Source organism: Psittacula echo (assembly GCF_963264785.1).
Source record: "Psittacula echo genome assembly, chromosome: 1".
Lineage (NCBI taxonomy): Eukaryota > Metazoa > Chordata > Aves > Psittaciformes > Psittacidae > Psittacula > Psittacula echo.
In genome coordinates, this window is record NC_137735.1 from 124559143 (window position 1) to 124575525 (window position 16383).

Sequence of the window (16383 nt, forward strand, 5' to 3'; positions counted from 1 at the left end):
TGCTAAAGTTAATGCTCTGCAATTCTTTTTAAGAGTTTCACATTAGAATTTCATTTTGAACCAAATGACTACTTCACAAATGAAGTATTGACAAAGGCATACAGAATGAGGTCAGAGCCAGACGATTCTGATCCCTTCTCCTTTGATGGACCAGAAATCATGGGTTGTACAGGGTAAGTGCTAATAAATAACTTTAAGGCAATGTAGCAGTTTTTTCCTTAGCATTATCCAACTGTAGACTTGCAGCTTGGGAAGGTGCTGGAAAGAGACTGTTACCTAATAACTTGTAAACAGCTGGCTTCAACTTAAGTTTTTCAGTGTTTTTTCAGTAGCTTCAATACAGTATATAAAATTAGATATTTTATATAATGCATATGTACTATATATGCATATAAATAAAAAGACCTAATCAGTATTTATTTAGAAATAGACAGTTGCTAGAACTGGATCGGAAGGTGGATGGTGTTATCTTTTTGTAGGCCTTTAGCTTTTTTCAAAATTTGTTTGATCACTTTTAATCTCTTTTGTATTTGACACTCAGTGTTTTGGGAAGTCTGTTCCAGTTCTTTCCATACTGCAGTTGTCCAGTTTGTTTCACAAGTGTTGAATGTTTGCCTCTGAGTCTCTTTTCATTTGATCCATTTGAGAAATGAAGAACTGTTCTCTCCTGTTAGCTCCAGCTTCCTTGTGATTTTAAAGAGCTGTCATACTCCTTTCTCAGTGATGCTTTTTGTTCCAAATTAGCTGTTATTCCTTACACTAAGTAGTCTTTTTCTGTATATGTCCCTTTTCTTGTGAACAAAAGGGTGGTAGAAACCTGAATTGTATATAATTAGCCTTATGGCTACATCAGGTCTCTGTATATAGCCTGTTAATGTGTCTTGAATGTTCTGACTCCTCTTCTGAGTGTTAGTAACTACTTTAGAGTCTATCGCTTCATAGTCGTGGTTGTTTTTTTCCTACATACTATTCTGCAGTTACTGATACTGACTTCCGTTTACCACTGCATTTCCCAGTCACTTAATGTAACATATTTCTGCAAATATCCTGTGAGACTTAGTTGTAAGTGAGTAGCTTTAGTCAAACAGGTTTTTTTTCCTCAGTTTGGACAGTTTTTGAAAGGCTTAAATCCTGGCAGAGGTCACTGTAAGATGACACTCTGCTGCTGTGAAAATGACTTATTCTTAGTCCATGTTTTGTCTTTTAATTTAAGACAGCTTTTTCTTATCCCAAAGCAGCTCACTCGCTTCCTTTGAGTCTTTAAAGGAACGTAATCAGGAACTTGCATAAATAAGGATAGTCATGGATGTGAGTTCATTTACATGTCCCCAGAATTATTTTTGAGTGTGAGATAAGTCTGTGGGCATGATTTTGCATAAAGTAAGCAGGATAGAGTTAACAAAAAATGACCAAACAAAAAAAACAAACTAAAACAAGGTGACAAAACCCCAACAAACAGGCAGCTAAAACCAACCCAAAACTACACATCTGTTTCACGCATTATTTTGAGGACTTGTGGATTACAATGGTAGTTGTGATAAACCTTGGCATATTACTAATATGACCAAATATAACATTACTTTATTATTGATATATAGCTCTAAAAATGGAGTGATCTTCTTTGATAGGAAACTAGGCAGAACTTGGTAGCTAATGAAGATTGAGTGGGGAAGGAGAAACTTCTGTATGAAAACACTTCAATCATAAAATGAAACTGTTAGTCTCGGGTTTGATGAATGAAGTAATGAAAAGATAGCACTGAATAAATAAGGGGAATGATAATGAGCTGCAGCTGCCTTTTTTTTTTTTTTCTTCCCTCTTCAGTTGCCAAATAGACTGGAAAAAAGGAAAAAATGTTACTTTGAAAACCATTAAGAAGAAGCAGAAACATAAGGGTCGTGGAACAGTTAGAACAGTGACAAAAACTGTTTCCAATGATTCTTTCTTCAACTTCTTTAGTCCTCCTGAAGGTAAACTGAACATTAGTTTATCTGCATTAACTTCAAATGTAGTTTGTACTTCACTCACTTGTCTCTTTTTTTTTTTTTGCTACAGTTCCTGAAAGTGGAGACCTGGTAAGTTCGCTTATTTAAAGTATGAGGGTGGGGGGCAAACACCAGTGAAAGTACTCATACCTTTATGTGCAAAATGTTTGTTGAAATTGGATATTTATGAAACAGTTTCAGCTTTTTTTTTTTTCTGTATTTAACTGAGAATACTTGTGAGCAATAGTGTGCATTTGTGTTTTCTTTATTAAAATGAGTATTTGTTGAGTTGGATCACAGAGTTCAGTTTAATAAACTTCAACAACTTACCCTTCTTGATAAAGCTACCTTGGGAGTTGTTAACAGTTGTATAAATGTAGTGATCTTTGTTATCAGCCTTTGGTCTAATGGCTGGTGTAGGTCTTTTTGGGCATTATTTGGATGAACTTCTCTAATGGCTGCATGTATCTGATTTGTATTTTATGCTGTTAAAAATTTCCCAAGCTATTAACTCTTGGAGAAGGTAATAAGGCAAGAACAGAAAACTAGGAGCCCGCTCTTCTGTGTGCTCACCAGGAGAAGACTCTGTAGCGATAAGCCATGTTACTCTAAACCGCTTTAAAGTACTGAGTACATTATGTACCTTGAGTGAGAATCTGGTTAAAGCCTTCAGAAGCATGCTGTTAAAACTCTGTGACACAGACACCAAAAGCTGTATGTTCATAATGTTAAATTAAAAAGAAGCCTTTTGAGTTGAAGGTAACTTCTCGAATGCAGCAGAACACTTGGTGTATAAACAAAAGGAGTAAAAACCTGGAATTGCATCAGAGAGCATTTTTAGGTGTTCATGTGTTTCACAGTGTAATGGGAGTCATGGAGGAGATGCACTGTAATAATCAGAAGTAGCTTGTAAAATTTTTAATTAGATAGGCTTACCTGGCTAGTAGTTAGTTCTTATGGGTATTGTGCATAAAAAAATGAAAGTCTCAAATGAAACTTTTTCTACTTAAAAGCAAGTTGGGGGTGGGGAAGAATAAAACTTAAACTCCACAATTTTGTATAATTAAGCTTACTGAAGAAGCAGTCCCCCCTGCATAATGCAAATAGGCTGTCTATAGTATAAAACTTGGCTCCACTATTTAAATCTTATAAAACAAGTCCTGAATCAAAAAAAAAAAAAAGCCAACGCATGAGGTTCGTGTAAATTTGGCCACATCAAAGTCTGTGCAGCTTGTGGTTTTGTGTCAAAAATAGTTAACAGCTTATGATTTAGGAAATGTTGTTTTATGCAGGATGATGATGCTGAGGCAATCCTTGCTGCAGACTTTGAAATAGGTCATTTCTTGCGTGAACGTATAGTCCCCCGATCAGTATTGTACTTCACAGGAGAAGCTATTGAAGATGATGATGATGATGTAAGTATAGTGTTCTTTTAAAATGCTAAAAACTTTGAAATAAAGCTGCTTAAAGATTTTGGGTAATTTCTGACTTAAAATGTTGGTATCTTTAGAATGGGATGTATCAACATTAGTTTCAGCTGAACTTCCTAGCGTAAACAGCAGCACAAAAGTAATTAATCCTTGAAGTAGTGACTGCAGGGTTTCATTGTAAAAGGAGTAGTAGAAGCTGAACATTTAGAGGATGTCTGAGGAGGATTTTGTGTATAAGGCATTCCTAGGGTGGCATACCCAATATGTTGGTAGAGGTATAATGAGCTGCCAGAGGACAAATTAGTCTTATTTATCTACCTGCTCAGCCTGTTCTTTGTGCTTATAGCGATACTGTGCTGCTAAGTTCCTTGAGATTCAAGCCTGATCCTTTTGGAGGGTATTCTTATTAGAAAATTGTAGATAAGCACATTCATGGATCATGTGAAAATATTTAAAATGAGCTCTGCAAAGGCTTGAATTAAGTGCTGTAAAAGAGCTAAGCTTGCAAACAAACCACAAACCCCCAGAACTTTATGTGGATAAAATATTTTCTTGCCACTGCACAAGCAAGGACAGTTTGACAGTTAAGATAGCTTAGGTAAGTCCTGCCTTAAAGTTTGGTTTTAAAATGTAAAATGGTAGCTCTTAGTCCAGAGCTTTGGCTTGGGGGATGTAGAAGAGGGAAGTAACTGACTGTACAAATTGCCTTAGGCTTCGAGACACTCCACTGGCCAGAAGGCTTACCGCAGTCTAATAAGCTCTTCCAGTGTTGCATGTAAGGAACTTAAACTAGATGGTTTTCTCTGCCAGAGCACAGCTTAAAAGATTGAATGTTGCTCCCGCTGATACAGAAAACACTTTTAAGTATGTCAATAAGAAGTTCTCTCGGAGCACAGTACCTCATGGTCTCTGGCATTTACTTGAGTTATCTGGCTGTACTTGAGCCATAAACAGCTGCTTTTATGACCCTGTCAAAACCTTTTATTTTCTCTTCTAGTACGATGAAGAAGGTGAAGAGGCAGATGATGAAGTAAGTTGACTGATGGCCTTGATTTAAATAATTTTCCTTTCATAGTTTATCTGAAATAAGAGTTCCTTTAGTTTTTTAATACTCTGGACACTAAGTTTAAGTATTATTTAGGAATGTAAGACACAACGCATAATTTTGTGGATCTAGGGTGAATACTTCAACCTAGCAAAAAGCCCAAACCAAATGAAGACCACCCTAAGTTATCTTACAAATTAAGTTGCAGCTGATGTCAAAAGATGATGTGCTTTGTGGAGGGCTAATGAATGCAATATGTGTAACTTAAAGTGGTAGTGTATTTAAGAGCATAATTTAATCTTAATGAAAATGGCTCAGGAATTTGAATGTGTATAAGCTAGAGTAACATAAATAAGTGTTTTCTTTCAGGAGGGGGAAGAAGAAGCAGATGAAGAAAATGATCCTGACTATGACCCCAAAGTAAGGAATTATAAAGACTATTTGAACTTTGTGAATGCATACTCACACTTACAAATTTATGTAGATTAAATCTTGATTTTTTTTGTGGGTTTTTTTTTTTTTTTTTTTTGGTGGTTTTTTTTTTTTTTTTTGTTTGTTTGTTTGTTTTGTTTAAATACTTAATCAGTAGTTCCTAAGGTGAGTATGTTTTGGCTAAGACTATTTCTGTCCCAGTTCTGACAGGCTAATAGTGGTAGAGCAGCTTTGAAGTTCTTTCTCCAGGAATCATTTTGTAGAAGTGACTTTTGGCTTTGAGCACTGAAATTAGTCAGGCTTGGTTTTCTATAAACTTGCCTTGCAGCAAGTTGCTGCTAATGGTGAAAATGTTCTATAATTGTAACTCCACACAGAGAACTGCATAATGCAGGTTCAGTTTTGGGAACCTGTCCCAAGCTGGCTCTGGCACAGATTTTTCCAGCAGAGTATAAAACTGAGGCTTCTTCAGGATAAATAATAGCAAGTCTTTTATTGCTTGAGGTAGAAGTGAAGGTTCAGGAATGTGTTTACAGCCAAGTACTGAAATGTGAATAGCTGAGAGTGACTATCTGCTTTCTTATTCCATGGGAAGGGCAAGTCACTAGTCCAGCTCAGTTTGCTGGAAAAGTGATTGTGAGCCCCTGGGTTCATAGATTTTTTTTTTACCTAGCTGAAGAAAAGGTACGTTTGGCCACCCGAAAGCATTTAATGGTGGTAGGTGAAAATTGCAGTTGTGAAAATAAAGTCTGGGAATGAAGAATGTCTGCTATGAAATGTGCTTGCAATTTCTAATGAGGAGGCAGTTTTATGTTTTTCAGTAGAAGTGGTTTGAGCCACAATGGAAGTACTCTTGAAAGAATTACATAATCTTGGTATTGTACCTAGAAAGATTTAGGGTATAGAACTGTTAATCAAAGTATACAGCCTGTTGGTTATGTTTGATATGCTGTAGTGTATTCAAATTGCTTCCAATTGAAAAAGGTTTTGGAATCAAAATGAAGCAGCTGCAAGATGGGCTTCTTGTGTTATGTTGCCACATCTAAGGACAGTGGTATTGCTAATACTAGGCAATTAGTTTAAGGGAAAAGATAAAAGAACTTGAATACTGGAACTTAAGAAAGTAGGCTTAGTCGTATTAATAGTTCTTTTAAAACACTGATACCTGTAAACTGATATTTCCTTTTTTCTCAACAGAAGGATCAAAACCCAGCGGAATGCAAGCAGCAGTGAAGCAGTGTGTATGTGGCCTTGAGGATTACCTGCACTGTAATAGCCTAAACACAAATATTAGTTACTTACAGCCTTATGTTTTGTATCTTGGTAGAATTAAGTAACCAATTTGTTAAAAAAAAAAAAAGAAATCAAACACATAAGAACCAGTTTAAAATGTAGGTTCAATCTACCTAGCATTTTAACAGTATAATTTTATGCCAATACGTAGAATGCAGTAAATCCCCTAAAGCATGAATGTTAATTCATTGCTACATAGTTTGGTTCTTGTGAAGTCCTTGTCATGTAGCTATTAGACTGCAGCTGTGAAGATTATCAGAACTGTTAACTGAGACCAATATTTGTTTAGAGAAAACTTCTCTCCTGAAGAACCAACCAAAGTATTTTTCAGCCCAGTAGTCGGAACGGGTTTTGAGTCTGCTTGCACTAGCTGTGCCTTCATTACTTTGTTATAGAACTGGCAGTGACTTGTACTAACTAGGAGATGATGATGCATTTTGAATTTGACTACTTCAGAAGATTAGTATAACTTGTTTAATTTCCAATGAGACCACATTAAACATTCATAACTGTCAGCTTGTTTATGCTATGGGTTTTGTATTTTATGTGACATAGTGATCTACAAAAGAAACCTAGTCATCATATTAAGGTTATTGTTTACCACTGGGGTGTGAATAAAACCTAGTATTTTCAGAAGCTAGTCTTGTTTCATTATGATGTGTGTATCTGCATGTGTAAACTGGTAAGGCATATCTTTCATGCTGCAGTTCACTCTTCACTAGAAACAAAAGTTGAGAGTTACTGAGAAGTAAATTATATAGCGTTTTAAAACCAAACACAGTAGTTTGGAAAGTTTGAGCCATACTTTCCACTTGCAGTGTGATACTTGTGAATCTGAGTTAGATGTTTCGGTGACTGGTCAACACTGCCATTTTGGAGAAGACAAGTCTTTTGAAGTGGGGCTAGATCTGATAAAGGACTTCAGTATTGCTGTGCCTGAGTCTAAGGCACTGGTCATTAGTATGAATTCTGGAGCCAAGAAAGGTGCCTTGGATTTCTGTGTAGACAGAGCTAGGTTGTCCTGAACAAAACCTGCCCTGCAACCAAAGGGAGTGCTAGAACGCTTAGCTGTATTCTACTTTGTACTCACTGTATCAAGCATCTACAGAGGAGAAAACAAATCCCAAGGGAATTCCCTCTTCTCACCCAAAGTTTTGTTCACTACATTTATATCTGCATATTCTGGTTCATACTTTGTATGTTCATTGTCAGTTGAAACATGGGCTAGATCTTTCTCATGCTGACCTTATCTCTAGCCTAGCAGTGGAGGTGCTGATTGAATGTGATGCTGATTGAATCTGAGGTGTGGATTTGAATGTATTCAGCTTGAAGAAACTATGACCCAATGCCTTCCATTTGAGTTTTCCCGGTCAATAAGATGCTACTGTATTCTGTGTCATCTTGTCATTCACGTAACTGTAGAAGTTCTGATCTTCTAATTAAGTACCCAGATAACTTTCTGAGGCATGGGAAGGTCCTTGTAGGGTTGGAAAGAAAGATCCATTTAGCATGGATCCATTTTTGCAGTGGCTGCTCTTTCTTTTTCTTGCCTTTCTTTTTGTTTGTTTCCTTGCCACTGATGCATGGACTTAGCTGTAAAGGATTAAAGGGCTGAAAAGAGTAGGGGAAGCAGGAGGCAACAGCCACATGAGGATAAGGCTGGTGGCAGAGTTTCTTTAGCATGTCTCTTGCTTGGAGGGTAAGTAATACAGAATAAAGCTTATCCCAAACACCCTTCTGAATCCTCAGCCCCCCTGAAAGGAAGAAGGTTGAATGTGCTCTGACTAAACTGATTTTTATCTTCTGTTTAATTCCTTGAAGGCTCAAATACCATACTGCTTCATTTCAGAATCCCTTTCAGGCTTCATCTTTCTCCTCTCCAGGGACTTGGGAGCAGGAGCTTTTGCCACCTATAGCTGTGTATGGAACAGTACTGTTGAAGCTGTGCTCTTAGGTGGTTTTTTTTAGGTAATGCATACATCATAGTGTAAAAAGATAGAGTATTGAAAAGCTAACATCACACTCTATGGTAGTTGTGTTCTTATGATATAGATCCTGACCCTGCCAGTTTGTGTTCCACTTGGTCTCTTCTCTAAATGTCTCCCAGGGTTAAGCTTAATCTTAAAATTCAGGGCATGCGAAGACCAAACTGATGGTATGTTATGAGCTTGAGCAGTCATTAATATGGGGCTTTGGGGATCATACTTTTTGATATGAGAAGTCTCTGAAGTCCTTACTTAGATCTAGCCCATTTTTATTAACAGCATCTGGCAAATGTATCTTAAAAGGAGAAAGCACTGTTGAAAGTTGTCCAATGAATTTCAGAAGTCACTGTTAAGAAATATTCGATGGCTTTCTCGTTTAATATCTCTAATACCATACAATGGGATGCACTATTTGAAAAGGGGAGTTTGTAGTTGTCAAAGCTCACCTGCAGCCTGCAAGATCTAGAGCCGTGAATCCATCTCTGTCAACAGATTTTTGGTAAGCTGCTCTCCAGGTTGACTTGCTAGTTCTGAATCAGCAGTTCTTGTGCTCTGCAGACTGCAGCAAAAGGAAGGTTATAATCATACAAAATGAGGTGTCAGTTCTTACGTTGTCAGTTAAATAAAAACTGTTTTGGTGCTTAACGTAGTTTTGTGCTCAAAGACACTTGTTTAGCAATTCTGAAAGGCAGTATGTAGCAGGAACATTAAACTTTCAACATTGATTGGAGTATTGTGACTCATTCTTTTCACTTCTCATGGGGTTATATCAGCAGTGGAGAAATTCTTCATTTAGTATTTGAGGGGGATCAGTTACCTTGTTAACAAGTTCAGGCTAGGAAAATGTGTCACTGAAATAAGATTTCTTGGTCAGTTGTTGGCAGTACTGCACCCAAATTTAAGATCTGGGTAAATGATGTCTTCTGTCCAGTTTTGGTTACTGTTTGAAGGGAGAATTATCTTAAGGAAAAATGGGGTGGTGGTGAGGAAAACAAAAGGAGAATTAACGGAGACTTTGGATGACAGCGAAGGGTGCTCGGAGCTTATGCTTGATGGAAACAGATGCTTCTTGGGTAGTTCTAAACTTTATGCAAATGTAGGTTAGCTTTCATTAGCACTTAAGAGTGTTCCTGCCTGGTGTAAGTTTGCTAATGTTAAAAACAATAAATAAACTCAAAATTATCCTGAAATAAAGTAGACCAGACTTAAGCTTAGCATTCATGTTTTACTGTCTGGAGAAGGGTGATGTCAAGTGTAGTTAGAAATGTTACCTTTGAGGTTTTTTTAACAGTAGGCATAGCAATGCTTCTTACCATTGTCTCCTACAGCTAACTAGCTTCATAAACTCAGATTCTTAGTTTTACTCTTGGAACTGATGTGTGTCCCAAGCTACTAGCAGAGATTGTAATTTTGACATGATTTTATTTGTTAAATGAAGACAGACAAACAAAACACAAAAACAAAAAACCCACACCAAAACCGCCCACAAACAGCAGAAGATTGAAAACTTTGGGAATCAAATGTGTTCATCTTTGCCTTCAAACTGGTACTTAAACTGTCTCTGTTTTAAGACCCATTGTTGTAGACCTGATTCAGAAGTTGATAGGTAACTTGAATGCAAGTGGATGATTATTCACTTCTCTGCCAGAGATTTCCATTTGCCTTGTGTTGGGCAGGCGGATTGTTCTGTGGAATTCACATGGGCATAGGGAAACAAAATGCTAAGCTCCGCTGTAGAAAGGGGACAGCCTGATGAAGGCATTTCTCTGTGTAACAGCCTTGATGGCCTGCTGGGCTGGAGCTAGAGACAGATGTTGGCTGTATATTACTTCTTCATGCTGTGCAGCTGAATCCAATCCAATACTTACTTGTACAGAGAAGTCATCATTGCCTTATGCTTACCTAAACTGAACATAAATCTTCTGGAAATAGTCTTACTTCTGTTACACTATCAGGAGGAGTTGGAAATTTGTGTGGTGTGTTGGACAGGACTTGGTTCACTACTCCTTAAATCTCCGTTAGGCCTCTGCTCAGACCTAGTAGCTTCCACACGTGGGCTGTGTCTCAGCTTTTGTAGGAAAATTAGAGCAAGTAAAGCAGACAAGACACAGTACACCAAGCAAAAGATAAGCTACTCCACATTTTGGTCTGGTTGGGGTATACCAGAAGTGGGTGCCCAGGGAGTGCGGGGTTGTGGCAGAAGGACATTTGTTCTCGCAAGTATCTAACTAAAGTGTGCGGAGTTGATGAGAAATGGTATGTTCTGAACTCGCACCATGTTTTATTCTGCTGGTCAAATCTGAGAAACTTCTAAGCCCCCTTAGAAACTCTACAATGTGTGTTTAAGTACTTTTTAATGTTTTTCAAATACCTCTAACTCTGAAGAGCAAGGAACTTTGGAAAAGCCAGGCTGGAGCAGCTGCAATGCTAATAGTCTGTGCCCTGCACACAGTTTCTTTGTTTGGTACTACCATGGGTTCCAGGGAATGGTAAGGTCTGGGGCAGTATGGTTGATAGTTATGATAAATCTTGTGTGCATTCATGCCTGGTTTACTATGGGGTATATACAGGTGTCTGTGAGATTGAGTTCACGAGAGGAAAAATCTTCCCCCAGGATGACATGTTCATCCTTCAGTGATGAACATGTTCAACATCCTTCAGTGTTCGGTCAGCAGCATGTTCCACTGAGATTAGACGGTAAAGGTCAAGAAAAATAAATAATCACTAATTGCTTTAATCATATGTTGCAACACATTTATTTTGTCATGTATTTCTCAGCCCTTGACCCTTCCTTATGTCTAGCAATAACCCGCTTGTACTTCCTTTAGGTTTCCCTTTTAACTGTTTTTCTGTTATAGCCACTTCTCAGTAATGGGAGAAACGATCATGCTTAAGGGTTGTTGCCCAGAAGGTTAGCATCCCTTTGAAACTAACTGCTGATAGTTAGTGTCAAGCAAATTCGTTATCCAGGGAAACACTAGTAAAATTATGGGCTTTTTAGTCTTTCACGGTGGCTTCCCAAAACAGTGTTTAACTTGTCTCAGGATTTAAAAAGAACACTCATTGCTTGTTCCGTAGCTACTCTTTAATTAAGGTTATGTGTAGAAAATTTCAGCTACTTGAGTCAGAGTTAGGGAGCTTTTGATATAGGAGACAAGTGTGTCTAACAACCAAACATTTCTGTTACCAGTATGAACTTCGATCAGGGAGAAGGAAAAACTCGGTAAGGAATAAATGCATCTTAGATGTAGAGATTTTCAAGAATCAGGTTGTAGTATTTCAAGTTTGACAGTAGGAGGCATCTGCACATCAGATATTTCAGGAGGAACGTATGCAGAACCTGCAATAGTCTTCAGTGGAATTTCAATAAAGGTAGCAGACATGGAAAATTTAATATAATTGCATTGGTTTAAATAGATATTTAAACTCTCAGTGGGATAATGTAGTGTGTTTAACTGTGGTGAATGTGGTTTTTCAAATTACTAGTGTAAGAAGCATTTCCAGAAGTTTAGTTGTGACTTCTGTCTGGGCAAATGAAGCTTGTTATCCTTTACGGGCAAATTCTGCATGATTGATTTGGGTTATTTTGCTCTTTTAGCATGAGATCTTGTCCTAGTCTCCTAGCTTTTGGCTGATCTGATGATTTTGGTCAAATATGTAGTGTATTTTTAATGGTTGTTACTACTTGTTGGTTTACAGGATACAAGTTCAAATAGATGTTTTGCATGTTTACTTCTGATCACATGCTTAGGTGAATTTCACCAGGAATAAAGAGTTGTTGTTGTGGGTCTATACATTAGCAGAGTATGTCCATCAGTGTTTAGAGTTGGGTTAAAAATCTGACGTTCAACACTTCTGGGAACTTTATGCCATGGAAGGCCAAAGTAGAATGAATTTAGTCCCTTTCTCCTGTATATTTGGAAGTCTTTTGGCTTTCCACACTTACCTTACTTTTTTCCTTTGGTTAATTACAAATTGCTATTAGCACTGAGAACAAGGAAGAAAGCTCACATTAAAATATACAGATTATGTGCTAATGTCCTTAAGTGTTACAGGGCAGTGTTGCAGGTGGGAAAAGGTTCTTGAATGCTTGTTACAGACTGATGTGTGGGACTGACTCCTAAGCCTAGTGCGAGTTTCCAGTCTGCTGGTTAGTGCATGTTGGAAACGAACTGCTGCTCACCTACAGCAACGGACATGCAACCAAAGCTGGAGAATAATGAGAAATTAAGTCTTCTGTAGGTTTAGTTCAATGCCCTGTGCCTTACCTTGTTTTTTTTAATGAAGTTGCTTGGTCTGGGTGAATTCATTTTAACCAGTTTATGTTTTAGTTTGACAACTGCAAAATTAAGTCCCTGCTCACGTGACACAGTCAGGAGCAAAGAAGTAGAAGTAAAGCACATCAGGTGAAAAGGCAAGGAGTTCTCCTGTCTAGTTCAAATTGTGTGTGAGGCTCCTTGTATGTGCACCAGCAGCTGAAGGCACAGATATTTCCACTGGGGGATTTAGGCTCAAATGGTGAGGAGCTGCAGATCAAGACAATCATGAATGGTATTCATATCTTTCGAAAATTAGCAGGGGCCTCTTGAAATAGGTGTAAGATGGTTGTGAAAATGAAGTGGATCTCATAGTGTGTATAGTAAGCTTTAAAAATGACTGTTCTTCAGGTAAGTGGATGTTTCAGATATTAATATCTTTTTTTCTTTTTTTGTTCATATTATGGTTAGCAAGTTGTCTTTATTATGATTTGAGTGTCTTCCAGTTACCTCAGGAAAGGTAAACCAGCTAAGTAATCTTAATTGCTGCTGTTAGCTTAATTGTTTGCCTCTCAACAGGTTTTCAAAATTAACTTTGAACTTCAGGAGGAAAAGATTATAGGAGGAAACTCATTTTAGAGTGTTATCGGAGATAAACTCCATTAAAGCTATCATTAATACTGGGGGTTTTTTTCCCTAATGTGCTTCCGCTGACCTACGCTACATGACCTGGTGCCTTGCTGCCAAGATTACTGTGAGGAGGGTTTTTATTTTCATGGCCATGTTAAATAGATGTTTAAAACAAACCAATACTCTTGGAGTATGAAACTTCAGCCTTCAGTTTACATTGGCATTGCCAGCCAAATTCAGTTACGTAGGCTTTTTGATTTACATCTAATACATCAAAGGACTTAAGTAGCTTGATGTTAACCTAGGTCACTTTTCTACTCAAATAAATGAATTCAAAAGCTAATCTCAGGGGAGAATCCAAACAATAATCAAATGTGTGGCAACAAAGCAGAGAGTAACAAGGCAAATGGTCCTAGTTCTTTGCCAGCTTGGTTTTGGTTGTTTGCGGTTTTTTTCCTACTGTGCTTGTAAAATTTCCAAGTACTGAGGTTCTAGTGTTTCCTCTGGGAAGTGGTATGGATACTTGCTTTCCTTGGATATTACTCAAACTGCTGCAGCAAGTAAAGATTTATATATCGTTTTATATATACAGTAAACGCTGCTTCTCCTCAGCACAGTCGGGAGCACTGAAAGCATAGGGCTAAAGCTGTTGTGCCAGGTTCTGTGTCAGGCTGTTTCCTTTGTTTAATGGAGCGATGATGGTTTAAATGTCAGGGTGTCGCTGGTAACTGGCAACACGGTTTTATTGGACTTGAATCAAAAACACCCAGAAGGGGGGGTTTCTGCTGTTGTTCCCCGCGGCGGGGAGGGGGCAGGCTGAGGACATCAGTTCCGAGCACATGCTGCTGGCACACCCTGGGGGAAGCACATGAGCGCTGCAGCGCATCCGAATGGTTACATTAATCCCACTTTGAAGCCACCGGTAGCTAAGTAGAGCGGAACAGCAGTTTCCGCAGCACCTCCGCGCTCTGTCCTAGCCACCGCCCGGGGGACAAAGGGGCAGCTGGGCCGGGCACGCAGCCCCGGGACCGCAGCAGGGCAGGGGGCAGCCCCTTTCGCTCCGCACCCCTCCGCGGCCGGTTCGGGCTTCCCCGGTGCCGACGGGAGGAGCCGCCTTTTCCGCTGGGTGTCACCCTGGGGAGGGGAAGGCGCGTTCAAAAGCGGCGGGGAGGGAAAAGCCGCTGCCAGAGCCAGCCGCCCGCCCGGCAGAGCGTCCGCCACGCCGCGGCACGGGCGGCAGCCGCTCCGCTCCCTGCGGGCCGGGGCGCTCCCGGCCCTCCGGCGCGGCGCCGGCGCGGGGCGGCGGGTCATCGGCTGGTGCCGGCTGCCCCCAGAGCACAGCCCCTGCGGGCGGAGGCCCTCGGCCCCGCCGGCTTATGTGAGGAGGATGCTGGAGAGCGGCTGCAAGGCGGTGAAGGAGGGCGTGCTGGAGAAGAGGAGCGACGGGCTCCTGCAGCTCTGGAAGAAGAAGCGCTGCATCCTCACCGAGGAGGGGCTACTCCTTACCCCCCCCAAGCAGCAGCCGCCGCTGCCGCCGCAGGAGCAGCAGCAGCAACAACAGCAGCAACAGCCGCCGCTGCCGGCCGAGCCGACGGCCAAGATCAAGGAGCTGCACTTCTCCAACATGAAGACGGTGGACTGCGTGGAGCGAAAAGGCAAGTACGTGTACTTCACGGTGGTGATGGCCGAGGGGAAGGAGATCGACTTTCGGTGCGCGCAGGAGCAGGGCTGGAACGCGGCGATCACGCTGCAGATGGTGCAGTACAAGAACCGCCAGGCCATCCTCGCCGTTCGCTCCACCAGGCAGAAGCAGCAGCACCTGGCACAGCCCCACGGACCGCGCCTCCGCAGCGCCTCCAACTCCGCCTAGACCAGGTACGGACCCGCAACCTGCTACCCCTCCGCTCCGGGAACCCTCCGAGCCCCGGCCCCGCAGCGCGGTCCCCGACGGGGAGAACCAGCTCCCGCGCCGGTTTTCCTCTGCTGACGGGCTGCCCTTTGCGCTGTGCTATCTTATTGCAGGTGAAGTTAACGGAGCGCTTCGGGGCAGCGGGACTGAGCGCGTTCGCCGCGGCCGTTCTTCAGGTGGCCAGAGACTGGGCACACGCCGGAGGTGCAGGTAGACTGGAGAGATGCGGCTCAACAACCTGGACCCCAGCTGCTGCTGTGCTGCTGCTTTGCCGCCCTCGGTGCCGAGAAGCATTTCAAATCTATTATTTATGAACCTTGGAAGGGATCCTTCGGTACGATGGGATTTCTAGGAGACAGGATGTACTGTAACTTTATTTTAATGTATTTTTATTTTATTTATTAGGTTGTTTGGTTTTATTTCTTCTTTTATTTTGTTGTTGTTGTTTCTGAAGGCTTATATTTGCAAGACATTTCTGAATGTAGGCTGTATCTGAAAAGCAAAGGAAAAGACCGATGTGTACGTTAGCACCATAAAAAGTTACGGCTAGTTTGGCCATGTGTAATTTGACAAAAGTTTTTCATTTTTACCTAAAATGCACTGTATTACGCTAAGGTGGAAAATGTGATGTGTGGTCTGGAATTTGGCTGAAACCCACACTGCGTACAGAAACTGTTTTCTGTAATGAGAATAGCAATTATAGTCTCGGTTTAAAATTATTTTCTTTTAAAACACTACGTGTGGCAAAAATAACATTTATTCACGCTTGGTTATTCAAGAAAAACCATTTCTTGTCATCCCGAGATTAAAACCAATCTGTTTTTAATGTATGAGCGGAGAGGAACCTGACCGTCTTCTTTTGTGATACAGGAATCCCAGTTGGATTTCAGTTACCTGCTCCCTCCTAGGCAGGAGGGCAGGACCCGAGTGACATTTATGAACATTTCATAGTGTCCATGGCTCTCTTTGCACGGTCGGTGTGTAAGCGACCCAAGCTCTTGACCCGTGTTGAATTTTCATGGCGGTTTTTAAGTGTCTTGCATTAAAGTAGCCCCTAGTTGAAGCCCTATTTTATGTATGCCTTAGTGCGAATGGATGCTTTTGGTCATGGTTTTCACAAGCTGGAAGTTGCTCTGTAGCTGAGATGAACCGGATGAATTGTGGTGTTTAGTGCTGTCAGATGTCGAGAGAGGCGTGCAATCTTGCCTCAGAAAACAGTGATGAAGCCGTGAAGTTGGAAAACAAAGGGCTAATTGCACAGCTGGTGTGGCTTCCTCCTAAGAGTCACTGGGAGCTTGGCTGTGGTGCAGGTGAGACTGGGTCGGTGCTGTTTGCCCAGTGCAGAGGAAGGAGCAGTTGCAGGTCTGTGTGCATTCCAGGGCCTTCCAGGTGATGATGGGTGGCTTCATGCTGCTGCG

At 40.8% G+C, this 16383-nt stretch overlaps 1 protein-coding gene across 9 annotated transcripts in view; it reads left to right on the forward strand.

Annotated features, from left to right (window-relative positions):
* NAP1L1 (nucleosome assembly protein 1 like 1) overlaps positions 1-7447 on the forward strand; it is a 31133-nt gene extending 23686 nt beyond the window's left edge. For 7 of the 9 annotated variants that reach the window (XM_080617181.1, XM_080617182.1, XM_080617176.1 and 4 more), the window contains 6 exons: positions 34-173; positions 1825-1970; positions 2056-2075; positions 3278-3400; positions 4413-4445; positions 4830-5762. In XM_080617181.1, coding sequence (XP_080473307.1) covers positions 34-173; positions 1825-1970; positions 2056-2075; positions 3278-3400; positions 4413-4445; positions 4830-4949 — 582 coding nt within the window. In that variant the 3' untranslated portion in view covers positions 4950-5762. Of the gene's footprint in view, positions 1-33; positions 174-1824; positions 1971-2055; positions 2076-3277; positions 3401-4412; positions 4446-4829; positions 5763-6089 lie in introns of those variants that run through there. The other 2 variants (XM_080617178.1, XM_080617179.1) reach the window with 2 other exon arrangements.
* The last annotated feature ends 8936 nt before the right edge of the window (positions 7448-16383 follow it).